The sequence below is a fragment of the Lissotriton helveticus genome, chromosome 1_1 (genome assembly GCF_964261635.1).
Source record: "Lissotriton helveticus chromosome 1_1, aLisHel1.1, whole genome shotgun sequence".
Taxonomy (NCBI): domain Eukaryota; kingdom Metazoa; phylum Chordata; class Amphibia; order Caudata; family Salamandridae; genus Lissotriton; species Lissotriton helveticus.
In genome coordinates this window covers 203,498,243-203,519,861 of record NC_136057.1, presented here as the reverse complement: position 1 = coordinate 203,519,861, position 21,619 = coordinate 203,498,243, and the positions used below count along the sequence as shown (strand labels likewise).

The 21,619-nt window shown below is 45.6% G+C and overlaps 1 protein-coding gene across 1 annotated transcript; it reads left to right on the top strand.

Moving 5' to 3' along the window:
• Nucleotides 1-252: 252 nt before the first annotated feature.
• LOC144768525 (uncharacterized) lies at nt 253-14,159 on the top strand. Its single transcript, XM_078652272.1, has 2 exons — nt 253-1,850; nt 13,208-14,159. Exons 1-2 carry the CDS (start codon nt 1,376-1,378, stop codon nt 13,984-13,986), a joined length of 1,254 nt encoding a protein of 417 aa, XP_078508398.1. The 5' UTR covers nt 253-1,375; the 3' UTR covers nt 13,987-14,159.
• Nucleotides 14,160-21,619: the final 7,460 nt, after the last annotated feature.

Here is a 21,619-nt window from a genome sequence, read left to right as displayed (position 1 = left end):
GGCTGAGGTTGTCCACTGTTGAGGACAATGGTGGGACTGGGAGGCGTGGTGCTCCAATTTCTCTGCTTTCTTGTAGATTCATGTGCTTTTCCGTGAACAACTGCTAGCTTTCTAGTAGACACATGTGCTCTTCTGTGAACACTTTGTGGTATCTCCCACTCATTTCACCTTCCCATTCCACAGCGCTGCGCATAGTGGAACACCCCACGGTGACATCACTTCGAATGTCACCGTGCTCAGGGTTCCAGCGTGAGTGCCGCTGTGGCTGTGATGAGGCTGCCACCTGCGGCTCTGTGTTAGCTGTGGCTGAGGTCGTTGTGTACTCTACTCAATAAACCTGTTCATTACTCCGTTCCTGCCTCTCTCCTCCTTTTGTGTACATACTACACTGGCGACGAGGGTAAACAAGGACAACGACCTCAACACGCACCATAAAGGGAAAGTATTGAGACGAAACTGACGAACCACAGTGGTAACACGCACAGAGAAAGAAAAGGAAATCGAGGCGTGAAGTGGAAGCGGCGAATGGACACTGGCAGAGAGAGGGGTGTAGGAGTAGAAAGCAGCGGGGATAAAACAAAAAAAAAGTACCTGTAAAGTGAAGAAATCGGCACATCACACCCTGAGAATAACGAAGGTATGAGGAGAGACTAGAACAACGGGTGAGTCTATGAGCAGTGAGACTGTCGGAAGACTGTGCTGGCGTCGTGACTGTGGAAGCGTTGCAAGAAGGAGCTGCATGCGGATGTTGGACTCTGACCTGGCAAAGGAAACGGAGTTGACAGGGAAAGGTGCGCGTCGAAGTAAGGCGGATTGGTGGAAGAGAGCGGCGTGGGAGCAGCGTGAAAGTTTGTCCACGAGTCTTGGCAAACGAGACTGTGTTTCAGCGGTTTAGAAGGACAACAAAAGCGGATAGTCAGCGCGACGTGTGGGAAAATATCTCCTCATTGCATGCAGTGCGAGTAAAGAAAAGTTGTGTTACCAATCGCGCCTTCAGGCTGTGGGCGACGGGTGGTAAACATACTGGGGCAGATTTATGAAGAGTGACGCAACTCTGCCGCCACGCAGAGATGCGTCAAAAGGCATGCGTCGCCGCTGCGATGGCGCAAGTCAATGCTGAAGCGCCAAATCTATGAGGTGACAGAGCGTGGCGCATCATGGCAATCTGCGTCAGACAAACTGACGTAGGTGCCGCAATAGTGCCGCAAGTCAGCCGGACGCAACGTGCGGAAAAGTCACATAAGGTCGTTTGCGACACGTAACGCCATTGCGGCACCGGCGCAACACTGGAAAGTGCGTGAAGCGTCAAAAGGTTGCAGGATAAGTGACGCAAATATCGATTGCGATAGTTGTGGACCACAGAAGACAAACAAAAATGGAAGAAGCACATACCAGCAGCCAGGACCCTCAGGCAAATCCTGCTAGCAGAAGCCCAGATGTACAGGCTGAGGCTAAACACAAGCGGAAGTCAAACTTCAGCCATGAGGAAAATGAAATCCTGGTGGCAGAGGTCACCAAGTACCAGCATCAGCTGTTTGTAAATTCAAAGCTGCCCCATGGTAAAAAAGAGGCAATATGGAAGCAAATTGTAATGAAAATCAATAGTGTAGCGCAGGCCAAGAGGACTGTCCTTGACTGCAAAAAAAGGTGGCATGATTGCAAGCACCGCACAAAAGAAAAACTTGCGGCAAACCGCAAGGCAGCCCTTGGAACTGGAGGAGGCAGCCCAGCAGACCAGGAGGTCCTGGATGAACTAGAGGAGCAGGTGGCACAAGTCATACCAGAGGAAATCGTTATCGGAATCTCCGGTCAGGACAGTGCTGCCAGAGAAACTGCAGAGCACACAACAGGTAAGTACAAATAAGTGCGCATATCTCTGTAATGGGTTATGGTGGTCATAGCACCTAAACATTTCTGTATGCCATAATAGTCCTTGTATTGGTCAACAATCACAATGAGTCTGACACATATTTATATCTAGATTGATCAATGTCACAAATACAATCATATGTCCATCCCTCCTTGAGCACACAAAATGGCCTTAATGTATTTAGGCTCTTGCACCACCACAATTATACTGTTGTGGAAGTACAAACTGAAGAGCTGATGGTGCAAGGACCACTTAAAACATGTGCACATGACTATCCATATGCCTACATGCATAACCTAGAGACCAAAACTCAAAAATGGATGTCTGGATGTCATGCGTGACGTTGCCAATAAGGTGCAAGTGGTGACACATACTGTCTGCCTGTCCTTGTGGTGTGCCAGTGTGCCTGGGTAGTTAGGGAACAATGGGTGGAGGACATGTGCAGTGGGGTCATGTATGTAAGTGTAGGCAAAGTGATGACGACAAGGCACTCCATGACAAGTCTTTAGCTGTCCAGTATACAATTGTGAAGTGGATACATGATGGTGGTGGTGTTTTGTGGGCATGGTGAATCAATGACAGTCACCATGAAGGCTAGATCATGTAAATAGGGGTGGGGGTGTGCTGTTGGATGTCACTACTGTGGAGGAGAAGTGCCTGTCTATGTCTCCTGTGATGTGGCTTTGTGTTCACAAGAGCACTCTTATTTAAATGTCACAAATATGACAAAGGAGGGAATGGTGTCCTCTACATGGTGGTGTGTCTTTTGCAGTTTGAGGACCAAGGTCATGATGTACTCATTGATTTGGGGGGGTGTAAGCCTGGTGTGCAATGGTGGCTACAATTGTATGAGAATATGTGTTCTGCTTGCCCATGGGGGCCTGAAAATAAATGGACCAAAGTGGATGTTGTCCTGCCTGGTCTGTCTATGTAAGTTGTGTAGTACCATGGTCACTGATGGGTCATTCAATTGCATGTTTAGATAGAGTGTCCTCATAGCCTGTCGGATATGGCATTTACTCACCCTTAATGTGGGCTGTGTGTGAAATTAAGTAGCTGTCACTGAGGGTGATGTTGAACATAGATCCGCAACAAATGTATGTGTCTGTTAAGTAGGTGAGAAATGAAGAGTCAACAGCAGTGTAGTGTCACGTTTATGTGGTGTGCACGTGTAGTGCATGCACATTGTGGAGGATGGCCTTGAGCGGGTTGTGTGCAGTGTACTTTTGCTGGGTGGCACAAGGCACTATTGCCCTGATGTGGAAGCATTTCTTCCCTGAGATTAGACATGTGCAGGGTGCAAGATAAGCATACAGTCTTGCAAGATGTCTAGTTAGTGTTTGTGTACACGATGGATGTTCTGTATGCATGTGTTGCAGCGTAGGAGTGTGAAAGAGTAATGGTCTTGACTGATAAGTGTGTTCCTGATGCAAATGCCTGTATATGCTTTCAATCATGGTTCTGGACGTCATGCCACATGTACACAACAACACACGTATCACATTGAAATGTCAATTACAAGTAACCACAGGCAGGCATTTGCTATCACATTGTATGTGTTATGAATGCATTGTGATGCAACTAGTGCAGTTACAGTAGTTCCTGCTTAGGTAATGTGTTCATCTGTGACATAGCAAAGTAATGGATTTCCATTGTCAACAAATATTAGATTGGCTGTCCTGTTCCTAAATAATGTGCATTAGTCTAATTTCTTTTTTAAGTGTCGACAAACAAAACAGGACTCCCTTAGGGGAGTACATTTGAAACTACGGTGTTCTGTGGTTGCAAATGTAATAATTCTCAGTAAATTTCTTCATGAAAAATCACAAAAGTGTGTGTTAATGTTGATAAATAAGCCATTTTGATATTGTCTTGTCTGCAAATGATTACAATAGTGTGTATTCTGATGCAAAATTTTTAAATAGGGTGTTGTCTGGGACAAATTATTATATTAGGGTTTTTTGGTGGGATACATATAAAATCAGAGTCACATTTGTTGTGATATCTATGGTCAGATTCACATGCCCGTATGCCACAGTAGCACAACTGTTGTGTCGGTGTACAACCTTTACAACGTAACTTTTACCACGCAGTGCCTTTACGACGCAACTTTTACAACGCAAACCATTACAACGCATTGCGCTGGGGGGCGCTCTAGGATAGGGAATATATTTAATTTACTATCCAACACCTTCCCTACTATCCACGTGGACTGGAGTTGGAATAGTAAATTAAATAATTCACTATCCAACACCCAAAAGCACTATGCGTTGTAATGGTATTCGTTGTAAATACCGCGTTGTAAAGGCATGCGTTGTAAAAGTATGCGTTGTAACGTCATACATCCGTTGTGTCACTTTCGTGCCCCAAGCTTTGTAGGAGCTGCGTTGCCCTTGCAACGTGACTCTAACAATGTTGCTCCTTTACGCCAGCAGATGCGTCACATAGCCGTCTAGTCTTAAACCATGGTGTGTGCAATGTTGGGGAAAGAGGTGTTGCCGTGACGCCCAATAACTGCTGCATCCCTGCTGATATGCAGGGATGCGCCAGTTAATGTGAATCGACCCGCTAGTGTCCTTTTAGAGGAGTCATATGAAGCTCATGTAACTGTGGTTGTAATGTGTCATAAATGTTCCTTTTTTTTATATATTTTTATTAATTATAACACAAGAGTAGAAATGTACATTTCGGGTATCGTTGGTAAAACATATGACAGAGGTGAACGGGCAGATGAATAAAGAAATACAATACAATTGTAGGCATCCGGAAAGTATCAATACCAGCCGGAGCTGGGTCAAAACGATACAATACAAAGAACCATAAGCAAGCATTATCAAAACCCGCCCACCAAGGATACAGGATATAAAAATGGACACTTGACACCCGAATACGCATAACAACGAGCTCAGGAGAATATGCCACATCTCTTGTGAAGAAGGGAAAAGGGAAAAAGATCGGTCATAGAACAAAATAAAGGAAAAATAAAAAAAACCCCACCCTGCACCCCTGCGGATGGCTACGACCTAACCCCACTAGCAGCGTGCCTGTCGCCCCCTAGACTACACCCCAAGGAAGGGAAAAGATGGGGAAGGAATGTCTTACGATATGATATAGGCTCTCGGACTCCCCTCCCCCCGCCACAAGCAGATGTTCCCTACCATGGTACTAAGCGAGGTAAAGCAGACTTGTAAACAAACCGATAGGGAAGTCACCAAAAGAGAAAAGACCATCCCGCCCAGCCCCAGACACCACAGAGGCACCAAATCCCATTGACGAACACAATCAGTACACCAAACCTAAAAAAGCAGAATCCCATCTGGCCCTCACTCCCATCGATACCACTCAGCAGTATCAAAGGAAGTCACTGTACAGAATTAAAACAGTCAAGTTCAGCCCTGGCCTCTACGATCCATCACACAAACCCTTTTCGATAGGACCAGCATAGTAGCAAAAGAGTCAAAACGTTGTAGAAAAGTGAGGGGACCAATATAGCCTGAAAGGGTCAGAAGAGTCAAGTCTCGAAGTTTATCAGAAACACGAAAGTCTATCCGAAGAGTATCGATGGAGGTGTTCAGAAACAAAGAAAGAAATGAGTCCTGTACGGGCGATGACTTTGCCGAACTTGCTGGCAGGTCAGGGGCTCCAGTCGCGGACCGCTGTAGTTGCGCAGATACAATTTATTTATTTATTTATTTATGCGACTTTTAAAGCGCGCAACTACCCGTGGGTGTCTCGGCGCTATAGATCAAAAGTAGTCAGACAGAAAGTGGTTGAACAGAAAGGGCCATTTACTGAGTGAAGAGCCACGTTTTCAGCTGTCTCCTGAAGTTCATGAGTGTGGGGCTGATTTTGATGTAGGTGGGGAGAGAGTTCCAAAGTTTGGCGGTGGCTATGACAAAACATCTGTCTCCCCAGTTAACTCTTCGGGTGCGAGGAATGTTAACACAATGAGAGGAAGAGGAGCGCAGGGTTCTAGGGTTGTTTTTGGGTTTAAAGGCCTCTCTGAGAAAAGCAGGACCTATGTTGTTGATTGCTTTGTATGCTATGCAGAGGGACTTAAATCTGGTGCGGTTCTTGATGGAAAGCCAATAAAGGTTTTGCAGGTGGGAGGAGATGGATTGAAATTTGGGAATCTTCAGAAGGACTCTGGCTGCCGCATTCTGCACTAGCTGAAGTTTGTTAGTGATTTTGGCCTGTGCATTCAGAAAAAGAGCGTTGCAATAATCTATACGTGAGAAAATCAAAGAGGTAATGAGTGTTTTTGCATGGGTACTGGGGATATAGGGTAGTAGCTTTTTTATTTTACGTAACGTAAAAAATGAAGTGGACAATACATTGTTCGCATGGTGGGTGAATAGCAGTTTGTCATCAAATATTACCCCTAAGTTCCGCACCTTGATGACCGGGGTAGGGGGGGGACCTAGCTTGTCAGGCCACCAAACGGGAGACCAGATGGGTTCCAGTTTACCGAAGACCATTATCTCTGTCTTGGAGGAATTCAACTTTAAGCAATTGGCCGCCATCCAGTCGCTTATTGCTAACATGCCCGATTGAAAGTTAGCGGCCACATCAGCACCATCTTGATGGATAGATAAGACGAGCTGTGTGTCGTCGGTGTATGTTGTAAGGCTGATGTTGTGGGCTTTGATTACCCTCGCCAAGTCCGACACGTATATATTAAACAGTGTCGGACTTAGCGAGGATCCTTGAGGGACGCCGCATGGGAGTGAAAAAGTAGGCGAACAAAATTGTCCTAGTTTGACTGTTAGGGATCGGTTCTCTAAGAATGAAGAGATGAGGTTTTTTGTGTGTAATCCCCAAGGCAGAGACACGGTCGACCAAGGTGGTGTGGTCGACCGTGTCGAAGGCTGCGGACAAGTCCAATAATATCAGGACCGCCGCTCCCCCTTTGTCCATAGTAGACCTAATCTCATCAGCCGCTTTGATGAGTGCTGTTTCGGTGACATGTGCCTGTCTGAAACCAAACTGTGTGTCATCTAAAAGGTCGTTGGTTTCAATGAAGTTGGAGAGTTGCGTGTTCATGAGACTCTCAAATATCTTAGATGGAAAGGGTAGGCAGGCGATAGGCCTGTAGCTAGCTGGATCTCCAGGGTCTAGGTTAGGCTTTTTAAGAAGTGGGCGTATGACTGCTTGTTTCTATACTGAGGGGTATATTCCTGTACTGAACATGGTGTTACAGATGTTGGCAATTGCTGGTGTAATAATCTGTGCGATCAAATTAAGGATTGAAGGTGGACATGGGTCAGTGGGGGAGCCGGATTTGATTTTGGTTATAAGGTGTTGGATGCACTCTTGGGAGGTTTCTTGAAAATGAGAAAATGTAACTGAGATGTTTGAAGGGTCAGGCAGAGATGTTAATGCACCAGAATGAGTGGAAAGGGAAAAAGTGCTAAAGATTGACATAACCTTGTCTGTAAAAAACTTGGCAAGGGAGTCACAGAGTTGTTGAGATGTATCCTCCGGGGGTACCGGGGGATTGGAAAGCTGGTTCACTACCTGAAACAATTGTTTAGTGGAGTTTTGTGCGGAGTTGATTTGTGACACAAAATAGTTGGTCTTCTGGGTGAAGATTAGTTGTTTGTAATTGGTTAAGGCTGATTTATAAGTTAGTTTGTCAGATGGGTAATAATGCTTGCGCCATCTCCTTTCTAGGTTTCGGCAGTGTTGTTTTTGTGTGAGATAGTTATTGGATGCTGTGTCGGGATCAGAGTAGGTGTTTTGCAGTAATTCCGTTAACATTGTGGAAAAGTCAGGGATGTTAAGGTTTTTCCAGTTCCTTGATGTCGTATGGGGTGGTGGTTTAGTTGGTACTACAGTCGTAGGGTTCAGTTTAATGTTAAAGTACACCACCGAGTGATCAGTCCATGTAAGAGGTTCTACTCTGGAGACCGTGATGTCGTTATTGTTCGTGAATATCGCATCCAAAGTATGTCCTGCAATGTGGGTAGGGGCTACGACTAATTGATGGAGGCCGACCGCTAGGCAATCATTTAGAATAGTAGTAGAATCTGTATCGTTTGTTATCTCTAAGTGAAAATTTAAGTTACCCAAAATGGTGTAATGCGTCGATCCTATAGAGTTTTCCAGGATGGAATGGAAGTTGGCAAGAAATTTAGTACGTGGACCAGGGTGACCATACACTAGTGTCCCAGCGAATGATTGTATTTTAGACAAGGTGCAACTAAAGGCCATGGCTTCGCATTCTTTGAGGGAAAGGGGTGTGGTATGGAGGCGGAATTCTTCTCTACGTACTATGGCTATTCCGCCACCCTTCTGTCCTTTTCTGTCCAATCTACTTACACAATACCCTAAGGGTAGAGCAGCCGTAAAGTCTGGTCCCGATGATAGGTCTACCCATGTTTCTGTTAAAAATAATAGATCTAGGGATTTGGACGATATGAGCTCTAAAATGTCCCATTTGTGTCTAGGAAGGGAACGAGTATTGAGGAGAGCGGCTAAAATAGTGTTATGAGCGGGAGTAGGTGGGTGGGGAGTGCAGGTGTTACAGTTAATCGGCCCACACATGGTATTGGGATTGAGGAGAGTGGGACAGGAGTGGGGGAGATGTAGAGGTTGCCTGATGGAAAGTAGCTGATCCCTAGAGTATTGGTATATGTGTAAAGGATTGATGTGGGGTACATCAGGGTAACGGGTCCGTGGTCCGGCGGTCCCGGCGCGGACTCCGGCGCGCAGACGTCGCGCCCGCTGCGCACGTCCGCTGCGCTTGACTGGGAGCATTGGCTTTTATGGCCGGGGTAGGCGAGGCACTAGAGTGCTGACCTGCCGCTAGTGTTGTGAAAACGGAAGTGGGTGTGCAGTACTTCCTTTTAGTGGCGCTAGTCCCCTCCACACAGCCAAACTTTTGGTGGTGGAGTAGTGAGACTCGCCGTGTGCCTTACAATAAACAGGTAATGTGCAGCAAGTGAGTTGTGACAGCGTTTACATTTTAAAAACAATTCATACAATTTTTAAAAAACGCGTAATCATCTCATGCTGGCGAAATAATAATGTAAGCTGGTTTAGATTAGTGCTCAGCGCTCGCTGGGCGCTTCTTCAGCCGCCGTGCACGAGGGAGCCGATATTAAGGGAAAGCTAACAAGAAAGCTAACAGAAGAACAACAAATGCTCTACAACTCGCTGGGCGCTTCTTCAGCCGCCGTGCGCGAGGGAGCCAGTAAACAAGAAGAACGAGGAGCGCTGAGCGCTTACTAATAGTTGCAACCTGACGAGGTCCCAAGGTTGTTTGACGCTGGCAATGTTTCTGTCTGCTTTGAATCTGAGGGGAAGCGCCTAGATCAGGTCTTTTATGGCCGGGGTAGGCGAGGCACTAGAGTGCTGACCTGCCGCTAGTGTGCTGACCTGCCGCTAGTGTTGTGAAAACGGAAGTGGGTGTGCAGTACTTCCTTTTAGTGGCGCTAGTCCCCTCCACACAGCCAAACTTTTGGTGGTGGAGTAGTGAGACTCGCCGTGTGCCTTACAATAAACAGGTAATGTGCATCAAGTGATTTGTGACAGCGTTTAAATTTTAAAAACAATTCATACAATTTTTAAAAAATGCGTAATCATCTCATGCTGGCGAAATAATAATGTAAGCTGGTTTAGATTAGTGCTCAACGCTCGCTGGGCGCTTCTTCAGCCGCCGTGCACGAGGGAGCCGATATTAAGGGAAAGCTAACAAGAAAGCTAACAGAAGAACAACAAATGCTCTACAACTCGCTGGGCGCTTCTTCAGCCGCCGAGCGCGAGGGAGCCAGTAAACAAGAAGAACGAGGAGCGCTGAGCGCTTACTAATAGTTGCAACCTGACGAGGTCCCAAGGTTGTTTGACGCTGGCAATGTTTCTGTCTGCTTTGAATCTGAGGGGAAGCGCTTAGATCAGGTCTTTTATGGCCGGGGTAGGCGAGGCACTAGAGTGCTGACCTGCTGCTAGTGTTGTGAAAACAGAAGTGGGTGTGCAGTACTTCCTTTTAGTGGCGCTAGTCCCCTCCACACAGCCAAACTTTTGGTGGTGGAGTAGTGAGACTCGCCGTGTGCCTTACAATAAACAGGTAATGTGCAGCAAGTGATTTGTGGCAGCGTTTAAATTTTAAAAACAATTCATACAATTTTTAAAAAACGCGTAATCATCTCATGCTGGCGAAATAATAATGTAAGCTGGTTTAGATTAGTGCTCAACGCTCACTGGGCGCTTCTTCAGCCGCCGTGCACGAGGGAGCCGATATTAAGGGAAAGCTAACAGAAGAACAACAAATGCTCTACAACTCGCTGGGCGCTTCTTCAGCCGCCGTGCGCGAGGGAGCCAGTAAACAAGAAGAACGAGGAGCGCTGAGCGCTTACTAATAGTTGCAACCTGACAAGGTCCCAAGGTTGTTTGACGCTGGTAATGTTTCTGTCTGCTTTGAATCTGAGGGGAAGCGCCTAGATCAGGTCTTTTATGGCCGGGGTAGGCGAGGCACTAGAGTGCTGACCTGCCGCTAGTGTTGTGAAAACGGAAGTGGGTGTGCAGTACTTCCTTTTAGTGGCGCTAGTCCCCTCCACATAGCCAAACTTTTGGTGGTGGAGTAGTGAGACTCGCCGTGTGCCTTACAATAAACAGGTAATGTGCAGCAAGTGATTTGTGACAGCGTTTAAATTTTAAAAACAATTCATACAATTTTTAAAAAACGCGTAATCATCTCATGCTGGCGATATAATAATGTAAGCTGGTTTAGATTAGTGCTCAACGCTCGCTGGGCGCTTCTTCAGCCGCCGTGCACAAGGGAGCCGATATTAAGGGAAAGCTAACAAGAAAGCTAACAGAAGAACAACAAATGCTCTACAACTCGCTGGGCGCTTCTTCAGCCACCATGCGCGAGGGAGCCAGTAAACAAGAAGAACGAGGAGCGCTGAGCGCTTACTAATAGTTGCAACCTGACGAGGTCCCAAGGTTGTTTGACGCTGGCAATGTTTCTGTCTGCTTTGAATCAATTGGCACCAGATTATGATAATGCTCGGGGTTCTCCTCTCGGATAAAATCAAGCTCCGCGGGGGTCACCATATGTTTGCGGGTCTGACTCAGGGCTAGAGTCCGGTCTCGAACAAAGAGTCTCGATGCGTACAGTCAATTTGTGGAGAGCAGCCTCCATTTGCCAGTGAAGAGCCCCGATGGCAGCCATTACGGTCCCCAGTGTCGGTCCACATGTCGTCCGATCCATCTCCGCTTAATCGATGCCAAAGCAGGTCTCCAACCCCGGAGGCCGGCTACTCCGGGGAAACCAACAGGAGTGGGGTGGGCGAAGGCGACTGGCGACTTTCAGGGTTTGCGCTCTTTACACCGCTGCTGAGAGCGGGCCCCCCCCCCGCGGACCCCGAGGGATGGAGCAGGGTCCTAGGAACCAGACCCCCACTCACCGCGGCATCCACATCTCGTCGCCGTCCGGCTAGTATACGCAGGGACTCGAGACCACCACCAGGATCGAGAATTCGTTTCACTCCGATGAGACCGGACCCTGCCTGGTACCCGCGGCCGATGTTGTTCAACTGAAACCCGGCTGGGTCAGTACTCGAGGCCCCGGCTTATAGTCTGGAGGAGGCCTGAAAATGACAGACGGTGTAACTTCGTCAAAAAAGGTTATAATGACTCCGGGATTGCGCCCCTGGACTCAGAGACGAATCAGACACACGGGAGTCTGGCGGGAGGTCAGGATTAAGTTCAGGATAGATCCGCCAGCGACGGAGGTCGACGGAGCCGGGAGCTTGTGCGGCCATCTTGGTTGCTAGCGTAGCTCCTCCCATAATAAATGTTCCTTTTTGGGTAGGACATTTGATGATGGAAAATGTAATGCACAATGCTATCCTATCCAGCTCAAACTACACTCTTGTAATAAGAGACCTAGTGGTAAGCATCATATGTAAAAGCAATGGCAATGCAATGGTATGTCGGACAACAAACTGTAACATAATATTAGCTGTAACTGGTCTTCCTGCTGCGCTTGCATGCACACCTTCTTGAAGTGAGAAATTATGTAGGTGCACTGTGCACCACATTTCCATGGGCATCCTCCACTACGCATCACCCCTTCCACTTAAATGGACAACCACACAGTGGTGCGATGTGATGCATCCTCACAAAGTTGGTTATTCTGCCAGCATGAGATACAGCTAGGTGTACTGAAAGAGTCTTGGGTACAGCATTTCCTGCCAAGACAGCTGGGCAATTACATGAAGGACATGCAACATGCATCCCTAATGTGTGTTGTTTGAGTGGCAGTGCAACTTGAGTGATAATCATCTCAGGGACAACACCCTCCACAGCGTATGCCGGTGTCCCACCCTGTTGGACAGGATGCAGATATGTGTAGGCCACCATTGCAAACCTGTTTGGTGTAGCACAATGATGTACTGTTGCAGCATAGTATGCAATGTGTTTATCCCTAGGTATTCACTCCATATAACATGTAACATCCACAAAAACAACACCATGTTTGGGTGTACATCAATGTCTCACAGCACATCCCAGCAATAACACTGCAACACAGCATCCCTTGTTGGATTAAAAATGGCAGACCAGCTTTGCCTCCCCAAGTTGTGAAATTGTCAGTGCCGACAATGTTTGGTAGGCCATTGTGTAGTAAGAGTGTACAATTATATGACATGCACACTGCAATTGATCATCAAAGAGCATGTACTCAGTAGTGTAGAACAGATATCTTCTTTTTTTTTTTACTTTGTGTCTGTATGGGCATGGCATTTGGGGGATCTGTGGTAACTGTTCCATGGTGAGGTTTTGGGGCCTGGGTAGTCCGTTCAGCACAATAACCAATGTCATTTACCTTGGCATCATTGTAGGTTGACTCCTACGATCATTCACAAAATGTTTGACATAAGAGATTGTGTTGAATAATGTCATCCAATTTGTTGCAAATGTGTATTGTTTACAGTCAGTGCTTCACTCCAATGTAAACAACAATTTTTACAAAGCAGTGTGTCTGTCACTCTTAATTTCAGACAACTGCAAATCCTGTCTTGTCAGAAAATAATCTGACAACGTCACAAACAGTGTGTCCTTTGCCGGTGATAGGCTGGCACACAACAAACTTCAGATAAATAGGGTGTGTGATACTTTGAGTGAGTACATGTACCCATGGGCCGTAATGTTCAAAAATTGTACAATGATACATCTCAAGTGTTTGTTTTCAAAGGAGCAGAACACCCTGTAATAACACTACATTTTACAATTGCAGTGTGAGACAAAAAGTGCACACGTCATGGATCGGATTAAACATTTCTACAATTAAACCTGCCAACACTACTAACAGATTTGCAAATTTTTTCACAGTGGATGCTGCATCAACTGCACAAGAACTGGATGACAACAATGTCTTGGATGATATGGATGATAATCCTCCCACCATTGACACTGACACCCTCGAGGTACAAAGAGCCACCATACGGTCACCCACACCCCCTCCACAGTGTGACAACATTGTGGTTGATGCTGAAGTTGAAACTCAACCACCACCACCACCTGTACCTTCATCAACAAACATGATGAATGAGTGGCAGAACACACAACGTGAGTTCCAAAGAAATGCTGTAACTGTACAGCGTGAACTCCTTAGTGAGGTACATGTGGCATTGCCAAGTATCGCTGCCATCCTGCCATCCATACTTCAAAGCATCAATCCTGATTTGGCAAACATTGCCACTGATGAAGCCACCTCCACACAAACACCAGGATTGTCTCAATCTCTGGAAAACATTTCCAATATCATGAGTGAGAGGCATGTCCAAATGCCACCTCAAAATGCCAACAGGGATATAGCCCAGCACCTCAAAGATATTGTTATCCGAATGAGAGACATGCAGCAACGGCAAGACCTCTTCCTGTCAGCCATGACAGCCTTTCATGCAGACTTGATGACCGTCATCAAAAACCAGCAAATGATGATGAATGAACAAAGGGCTAATTTCAACTCGATGGAACATGTGTACCCTCAAACATCCTCTGCCACTGCTGGTGGTAGTAGTAGCAGAATATGCCCTGCACCTACTCAACAAAGTGAAGACTCTGAGGAAGATTTTACTATAAAAAGACAAAGGAAGAGTGGTCAGTAAATTACATTTTCACACAGGTGTCATTGGACAACACACAAAAAACTTTCACAGAGGGGAACAAGGTCTGATATCCAACACCTGTCTCAACAAAAATCTCGCACAACAAAATTGTTGGCATGAAAGACTAAACTAATACACATTGTGAAAAAAATAATGTATACGTGTCAATGATATTCCAGAAATAAAATATCATTGTACTAACACAGTCAAACTTGTGAACAAGTTCGTCATCACCACCTGTGGGCCCAATTCACAGAATGAACTTAAGACTCAATCCTAAACTTACTACTATTTTGGTATTCACAGAATGCACTTACTACTTTTGGCATTTACAGAATGAATTTACTAATTTTGGTATTCACAGAAGTTAGGATTTTGTCTTAAGTCTGTCTTAAGACAAACTTAAGACAGACTTAAGACAAACTTAAGACAAAATCCTAACTTCTGTGAATACCAAAAGTAGTAAGTGCATTCTGTGAATACCAAAATAGTAGTAAGTTTAGGACTGAGTCTTAAGTTCATTCTGTGAATCGGGCCCTGTGTGCCTATAACAATGTACACTTGTGTCATGTTTGTAACATTCAACTATAGCACTGGGTACACTGTCTGCTGAGAAATGTAGACACACGTGGAAGAGAGGCTAATGACGTGGTCAAGGTTGGTCAGTATGAAAAGAATATGCTAATGTGAAAGTTTATGGTGACATATGTTAACATAAATAACAGTTTCTTAGGAATCTACAGCAGTGCATAGCAAAAACTCTTTTCCAAACACATAAATGGCCACAGAATCAAGTACATCTTGCATTCCTGTGCTCTACCCTGTGCTTGTGCCACAACATCGGTCATGCGCCTGTGTAGGCACCATTGTGGCATTCCTCTGGGAAGCTTGAGTCATTCCTGGAATAATAGCTGTACATGAATGTTTACCATCCCCACACAAGAAATGTCACAACTGACTGTTCTCCAAAGCAAAACATGCCGTACACTGTAGCACAACCTCTTACACACTGAAATGTGTAGTAGGCAAAGTTTATCAATGTGCCACTCTCTGTAACCCCTAGTGTACTGTAGCATGCAGATGGTTTAGCAGAATGAAGACTCTTTTTGTAAAGCTTGCTATCTGTCTACTGCCTGGGTTCAGAGGAGTCAACACACACAGTAACTCACATGGAATGATACATTCACAAATACAATGTTGCAAAGAAAATGCTGGACTGACAAGGGCAGCATTGTTTGAGGGATGTATGTTGGCAGTGGTCCCAGTCAATATCTGTGCTGTGTATGACACATCCATCAAACACATTACACTGCCAAAGTTGAACTAGGCAGGCATAGCGGACATAGCACTGGACTGGTCCAACTGTTTCTTTCCGGACACAACCTTTCATGTAATGCACACACTCTTCCACCTCCATGGTTCCCAATAATAAACTGTTTGTGTAACAGGGTGCAATTCTCATTACAACAACATTTAAACAAATTTGAAAAACTTTAGCTACAATGTCCAGGATGTGATGGCAGAAAGTACTATCACACCCAGTTGTCAGCTGCACTCAGAAATCACTGGGTGCAGGATGCACTTAATCTCTGGATTAATTTAGCAGCTGGTGCTGGGTGGGTGACTGCCAACTGCACCAGCTCAATGCTAGTAAGTCTAAGGTGTTTTCTGTGGTTAAACGTTTTGAGCAGTGGATTGAATGCTGGTGGCCTCCATCTCTTGGTAATGAGCCCACACAGAAATGTGTTGTTTAAGACCTTTGGATTTCTAACAAAAGTATCAAACACATTTTAGACACACAAATGTATCATTGATACACTTTGTAAATAATTTGTCTAAGGCATTCAAGATACACCTTTTTATCACAATGAATGGACTCATTCTGTGCCATGCCTCCTGGTCTGTGTTCAATCAGTGCTGCTACATGCCATTGCTGGTGCTGCTGTGCTAAGTAAGAGCATACACATAACCTAACGTGACAAATTACACGTTTGGGTGTGTGGTATCGGAACCGATTGCGGAGGAGGTGTGAGCCTGCAGCTCTGCACCAAACATATAATTTTCCCGTTTCGTGGACGCCGAGCATAGATGTGGAACAAGCTGACTCCCTTGGGCAGGATATCACACCATCTGAGAGTATGTGTGCTATCAAGCAGATGGCGCGTAACAAGACGCCGTGTATGGACGGTTTGGCCATCTATTTTATTTGACCGTTATTGATGTCCTAGCCCCTAGACTGCTGTTGATCTTTTGTGAGGCCAGGGATTTTTGTGTTTTGCAAGCCTGTGCTAGCGAGGCGGTGATCTTACCCCTACTTAAGCTGGGGATGGCCCATGAGGACCCCTCACCATAATCGCACATTGTCCATGCTCATGACGGATTACGAAATATTCAGCCCTATACTGCCCACTCAAATCCTCTCGCATATTGGGCGTTAGATTCATGCAGATCAGGCCAGATTTATTTCCACCCGTAATACTGCTGGTAATGTACGCCGCTTGCTACAATTTCTGGGAGAGACGTATGATGAGGAGAGAATGGCGGTGATCCTCTCAGTGGATGTTGCAGAAGCCTTGAGTGGTCAACTCTTTTTATTGGCATTTTGGAACTAACAAATTCTAAAAATCACAATGGACACTCCTATAGGCCGTGTTTACACTAATAGTTACAAGCATCCCAGTGCTACATTATCACTAAACTGGCGACATCTATCGCTACAAATACATTGGTTCGTTATGCTATATGCAAGGAGCAGCTGAGCTCCAGTCCTTCGTGTATGTCCACAGTACATGTGTGCCTTTGCGCCCTCACTCCACCTGATTTGCCAGTTCATATCAACCCTGTTCAGTGTTAACCACCACATTTGTAGCAAATAAACAGTAAAGAGAAACAAGATGCAGTCGTAACACCTATACACATTACAGATCAGTCCCACTTGCTCCCACCCAAGGCCCTCCTCCCATTTCCCACCCCCTCCGTGAATGTGGGTTGCATCTCCCGGTTTGTCTGGGCAGCCCTTCGCGCCCCTCCATCCTCCTCTGACACCTTCCGCTGCCTCCCGTGTGTACCCTCCATATGCTACACCCTCCCATCATCCCTACTATGGGCTGCTCCCTGCGCGTTGGTGTCTATGCCGCCGCTGCGGCTGCTGCTGTCAATGGTGGTAGCTGTGCCTCCCTCTCCATGGTGCTCTATTCCACCTTCCATGCCCTCAACCTCTTCCGCGGCCACCTCCGTCTCGGCCACCTGGAGTGCATTAAGCATACATTCCCAACTTTCCGGCATGGGCTCCTTGCGCAATCCCAACGTTTCCTCCATCCTAATGGCAGTCCATTCTGCCCGGCACCACGAAAGGAGAGATAGGGTCCATGCCCGTACACTGGGCGGTTCCCTCGCCTTCCATCTTTTTGACAAGAGTCGCACCGCCGTGATCATACCCAGGTCCAGGAATCTGTACGACGCTTTGGCTGTAGGGGGCCGTTTGAAATGGTGCAAGAGAAACACTGGCCAGTCGCATGGGGCGTCGCGACCAGTGCATTGCACAAGCCGGGCGCATATCTCTACCCAGTAGTCACCAATCCTCGGACAGCGCCACAGGACGTGAAGGAGAGCCGCAGCAATCTCGCCACATCTGGGGCAGGCTGCGTCCGCCCTGTGAAAGTATTTGTCAATTAAATCCGGGGTGAGGTAGGCCCTGTGGACTATATAGACTTAGTTCTTGTGAAAGCGCATGTTTCTGGGTATGCGCACCAGGCTTTTGAGTATCCGCTCCCATTCTCTGTCCGCCAACAGCCTCCCCATGTCTCGCTCCCATTTCCCTCTGAGGGGGGCAAGGTCTATTTCTGTGTGTAGACGTTGAGACGTGGCAAACCACTTAATGAGGTGTTTGCCCTTGCCCATGACGTGGAGGTAATGGATCACCAGATGCTGCGCAGGCTCCTCCGCCATGTTGCCACACCTGATCGCCATCCGGGCTACGAGCAATCTGTGCATTAGGAATCCCCCAGGTGGAAGCCCGGACTCTGCAACTAGCAACTTGAAGGGGATCAGGGCTCCATCGGCTGCACTGCACGTTGGAATTGCGTGTGTGTCGATGCTTGCTCCCACGGCAATCCTCAAGGGGAGTCAACTTTTATAAAAAGGTGGGACATGCACAAACCATTAGCCAATTGGAGGCTACGATTTTTAAATGACACATTAAAAAGGAAATGCAAGGCGAGGGAGAATTCAGACTCCACAAAACAGATACAACAGACCACCTAAGAGCACAGGCTCTGTGTAAGCTTGACCAAAAAATTGCACCCACACCACATAACCCTAAAAACCCATTATGACCCCTCCCTGATTCCCCTGACCAATCAGAGCAGACACTAGCCCTTGAACCCTAGCACCCGCCCGAAAACCCCCTCCCAAAATCCCCATTATTTCACGAATTAAGCACTGAAGAAAAGCATAAAAACACTGGCAATTCCAGAGGGATAGACAGGGAAGCATGGATAGTTAGAACAGCAGCACAATCATGTATATGTTCAAGTAAACATATTTTACTGATGCATATTAGAAAACAAATGGCAGCTTAAGCAGTGTCAGTCAGTCAGTCAGTCAAATATCTTTATTCGGTTTATGTGCAAACCATAAAAGCATTCTAAAAAACAGATTATGTCAGCAAATGTAAATCCCTAATGTATAAAACACAATCAAAGCTCATAAATACATATAAAATCAATGGATGAAAATAGTACAAACTAATTTCATTTTAACACAATAATAAAAATATACATGATTATAAAATATTAAGTTATTTTCCTCAGGGTTCTTACAGCTGCAGATAAAAAATTAGCAATGTTAAAAGTTTCCCATACATCTGTCAACATTTGCAAATAGAGAAGGGCTGATCTCACTTGCTTAAAGCCTTTATTAATTAAAATTGGAAAAATAAAACGTTTCCTAATGACAGTAAGGTGCTCACAGAAAAATATGAAGTGTATGATATCCTGTCCCGAAAAGCTATCGCAGGTACAGGGCCCAAGATCATCTATCTTCTTCCAACCTTTCTGTTCACCAAGAAGAAAATGAAATTGATTAAGTCTGAATCTGATCAATAAGAAACAGTGATTGTTGTTTGTGACATAGCCTAAATATGGTTCCATGGATAGTGTTGTTTTGCATAGCTGGTGGGCCCTTACTGTCACCTTTACCAGCTCTCTCTCTCTTCTCTATCCGTGATAGCTAAGCGCAGGTATGTTTCCTTGGACCATTTTATATCTACCTTCTCTAATGTTTCTGGGGAGTTATATAATTCTGGTCTACCCAGCCTAACTGATAGCTTCTGAACGTATTTGAGCCAGGGTATACACAACCCACAACCGAGTGACATGCAATCTTTCAAGAAATCATGGTTTAGCACTAAATCAGGGTTTAGCCAAGTAGCTATCCATTTCTGTAGGGGTGCGATGGCAATTGCATCTTCAACAAAGCCAATTCCACATTCCTGATGGACAATGTAATTGGCTGTTGTTTTAGGGACAGTTAGAAGGTTCTTTAAAAACCTGTCTTTGACAATCTGTATGGCCTTCGTGTTTTTAATGCCCCACAAATCGGCCCCATACATGGCTAGTGATATACACTTTGCTCTGTATATTTGAATTAGGGCCTTCATTGGCCTGGCTCCTAACTTCCTGGCCAAACCCAACACAGCCGATGTGGCTCTGATCAAAACAGTTTTTTTCGCTGTGATTTGGGTTCCCCAGGATCCTTGGTCGTCGAATAATACTCCTAGATATGGGAACGACGAGACCCTGGTTAGTATATGTCCCTCGCAATAAAGGGTTTTGACCTCTAGGGATTTTTGACCAATGGCCATTATATGTGATTTTGAAAAGTTTACACTTAAGTCTAGTGACTTCATAAAGGTCGAAAAAGAGTCTAACAATAACTGGAGTCCTACTGCCTTTCTCGCTAAGAGGGCGTCGTCGTCCGCATATAAAAGTGCGGGAATCAAGCGTTTCCCTGCACAGGAATATCTTTACAGGAGGCAGTTAGGGTGGTATCTAAGTTGTTGATATATAATGTAAAGAGCAGGGGTGCCAAAATGCACCCCTGCCTGACTCCATTTGAAATGGGTATACCTTCCGTACAATTGCCCTGCTGGTCATACCTCACCGTATTAGATAAATCCCTGTGCAGGTCCGCTAAAAAGTAGACAATGTTTTTGTCTACGTCTAGGGTTAGAAGATTGGACCACAGCTTTGACCTTTTTACTCGGTCAAAGGCCAAAAATAATGCTCCCTTCTTTGCCACCGTATATTTGCCTATCAATAGTTGCAGGTTTAGGCATTGATCTATTGTGCCCATCCCTTTTCTGAAGCCATACTGGGCTACAGAAAGCGTTCCCGTTTCCTCGAGCCATCCAGTCAGTTGGCTTAGGACCACCCTGCCAAGTACTTTTACAGAGGAGTCAATTAAAGATATCGGGCGATAGCAACTCGGGTGACCTCTATTCCCTTTCTTATATATTGGTATAATAACAGATCTTGCCCATGTAGGAGGCAGGCCCAAATGACAAGCGTTGCCAAAAACATTATACTATATCTTTGTCCAGGTCTTTACATCTGCTTTAAAAAGGTCTGCCGGGACTCCATCTGGTCCCGGAGCCTTATTACTCGTCATTTGCATTATAGCTTGCGTTACCTCTAGCTCTGTAAATGACAATGAATATTTTTCCATATTTAGGGCTGGACCTACCGGCATCCCTTCCCCATCATAGACATGTTTAAAATGACTGTACCAGTCTTGTTCCTGGATACCACAATCAAGCTCACTGTTGCTTTTGTCCTGGAAAAAAGGCTTATTAACCACAGTCCAAAATTTTGCACTATTTTTAATTACACCAATGGATAAAAGCTCATTCCAGGCCTCCTCCCTAATTTCATTTTTCCGATTTTTTGTGCCATTTTGTATGAATTCCTAAGGACAGCTACTTCCGCTTTATCAGGAGGGTTGGATTTCAACGCTACCATCAGCTTCCGATGGGCTATTGAACAATTGTAGTCAAACCATTTCTCCCCATTCCTAGATTGCCCCTTGACTACTTTTTTGAGATCACTATCGATTTGGGTGCAAATTCTACTATAGGCCATAAGGACCTCTTCACAGACTATACCATCTGTTAGACAGGTAGACATATCTTGCCCAACCTTTGCCAGCAAATTGTCCTTAAAATCCTTGGGCACCACCCGGCACCATTTCAAGCGTCGTGCTTGATCGTTGGGTCTTAAATCTAACATTCCAGCTGTCAAATTAGTTATATGTTTTTTCTTTAGGTCATCTATCCAGGTCAGCCTTACAGGGTTATGATCGCCATATGAGGACTAGGAAACATTATACTGGCAAACCCTATTTGCCACTTTTAGGCTGACAAAGATATAATCAATAGTTGACCCAGAACCTTTGCCTTTAAAAGTTGGAACGTCCCCTCTAAATTGGGTAGGGTAGATCAGATCGTTTCCTGCCACCAATTCTTCTAAATACGATCCCTGCGGGGAATGCTCAAAATGAATGTTGTCTTGGTTAGCTGGTCCTAGACTGTCCCAGACATAACAGTTACCGTTGCAACAGTGAACATTAAAATCTC